The following is a 2121-nucleotide window of genomic DNA, read 5'->3' as shown; positions in this document are numbered from 1 at the left end:
GTGCGCTTAGTCAGCCTGAAGAAAAACCTGATGAAAGAGGGGGATTTCCCCTACCTGCGTGTGTGTGTGTGTGTGTGTGTGTGTGTGTGTGTGTGTACGTACAAAATGATCAAATTACAGTGCAGAGAAATATGTAACAAAGCTTGAGAGGCATGCATTCTATAACGATGCATTCTATTTTGAGGTCTTTTGGCTTTTCCATACACTTTCATTTACTTCCCTTTTTACACTTTTTTTTAATTCATCTCTTCAAAAATAGAATTTTGTCCATAAATCACAGGCTTTGCTCCGGCTTGTTAAGCTATACTTATCTGAGCCTCTGTCAAAAATAGCCAAACAATCTCAGTTTAGGCTTAAGGGCACATCAGAGAGAGAGAGAGAGAGAGTCCGTCTAATGACAGACATGGACGATGTAGCGCAACCATAGCATTAGCATCAGCTGTCTTGGGGGGGGGGGGGGGGGGGGGGGGGTAACATAATGACAGATGTGGCTAACAAGTGATGTTAGCGGCTAATGTAGCATTAGCTCTCAGTCTGTCTCTAGGAAGGGGAGGGAACACGTGGGGGCTTAGCAACCCCAGTAAGCCTTCTGATGTGGTTCCTTATGGTTGCTGCAGCCAAACTTTGATCTGGAAGGCGGAAAGAAAAACAGGGGGGGGGGGGGGTGGGCACAGTAGTAAGCAGTACATAGCACAGAAATATACCTATGAGTCGATGACCACAGAAACAATGCCAAAAAAACACTGAACAAGGAGTTCAGATAGCAGCTATTTAAGTGTTTTAAACTCGTAACTTTTATTCTAAATTAGCGGTCAAGAGATATAGAGCTGCAGCATCAGGGCGTCCACTCTATTATAATCACCCTCTTCAGTGACAAAAAAACCCCACTGTGTTTGTGTCACAGTATGTGGGAAATATTCATGATTCATGATGACTCAGGCAAGCTGTTCCCCGGTGATTCTGACCACTGCTTTTCCCGGAAACCATCTTGAGTGGTTTGGATGAGACGGGAGTTTCGAAGGGCTTTCTCAGCTTTTTGCGAAATGTTTCGAATTGTTTCACGAAAACAGTCTCACCGATAACCATGGTTCACGTGTGACTGTGACATTCGCCTGTTTCGCAGATAATCATTTAAGCTAAATGTAACCATATCACATATAACAAACATTCATCACTTAACATGAACTCACCAACTGCCAAAGAATTCCGGAACACTCTCCACCTAGAGAGCCAAGTGTTGGATGTGGTATTTACCTAGCAATAATACTATGATTGGCTACAAAATGAAACATCATCATGTATGCATTTCTGCTGAATAAAGTCACCCTTGGCACTCTAGAATGTTGACAGTTTGGACGATTTTATTTACCCTCGGCACTAAATGAGTTAAGCACTATGCATGATGAGCAAAGCTCAGCCAGAACACTCTGTCCCCATCACTCCTGCCCAGAGTGTTCCAACACGATGAACAACAGCCCATGTCCAGACAGATAACACCCAGCAACTCTACCTCGGGGTTAGCCTGGGTGAGCAGCCAGTGCTACAACTGACCTTTCCAAGGAAACACATAACACACAAACATGGCCCAGATGCTACAGGCTTAATCAGAACAGCCCCTCAGATCAGCTCCAAACAGACACGTAGCCAGATCAACTCTGAAGCCTTAGCCAAAGGCTACGCAGTTAGCAAACCGCTAGGTAGTCTTGAGTCAATAACAAATGCCGCAGATACGTATGGGTGTCTCACTAAAGTGCACCACACTATAATTACCCAATTAGCGCGGTGGATTGATAAATCTGTGTAGAGAGAGACGAGGGAGGGGGGGGGGGGGGGGATGAAAGAGAGATCCAAAGGGAGAGACAGCTGAAACAAAGAGATAAAGTGAAAGGGTGTAAAGACATAACACATAACATAAAGAATGAAAGAGAGAAGAACAGCATGAGAGAGAGAGAGAGAGAGAGAGAGAGAGAGAGAGAGAGAGAGAGAGAGAGAGAGAGAGAGAGAGAGAGAGAGAGTGATGGAAAGAGATTAAAAGAGAACGGGACAGAGAGGGGGAGCAGAAAGTGAGAAGAGAGATAGAGGCAGACAGACGCAGCTGGACAGATACAAGGCCCCTGTGTG

The 2121-nt window shown here is 45.0% G+C and overlaps 1 protein-coding gene across 1 annotated transcript in view; it reads left to right on the top strand.

Moving 5' to 3' along the window:
* Window positions 1-1135, top strand: part of slc22a16 (solute carrier family 22 member 16) — a gene marked incomplete at both ends in the record, with an annotated part of 11646 nt that extends 10511 nt beyond the window's left edge. Inside the window, one exon of the mRNA XM_083688794.1 lies at window positions 1124-1135. Coding sequence (XP_083544920.1) covers window positions 1124-1135 — 12 coding nt within the window. The remainder of the gene's footprint in view (window positions 1-1123) is intronic.
* Between the last annotated feature and the right edge of the window lie 986 nt (window positions 1136-2121).

The sequence above is a fragment of the Argentina silus genome (genome assembly GCF_951799395.1).
Source record: "Argentina silus genome assembly, chromosome: 17".
Taxonomy (NCBI): domain Eukaryota; kingdom Metazoa; phylum Chordata; class Actinopteri; order Argentiniformes; family Argentinidae; genus Argentina; species Argentina silus.
This window is presented reverse-complemented; position numbering and strand designations above follow the sequence as displayed.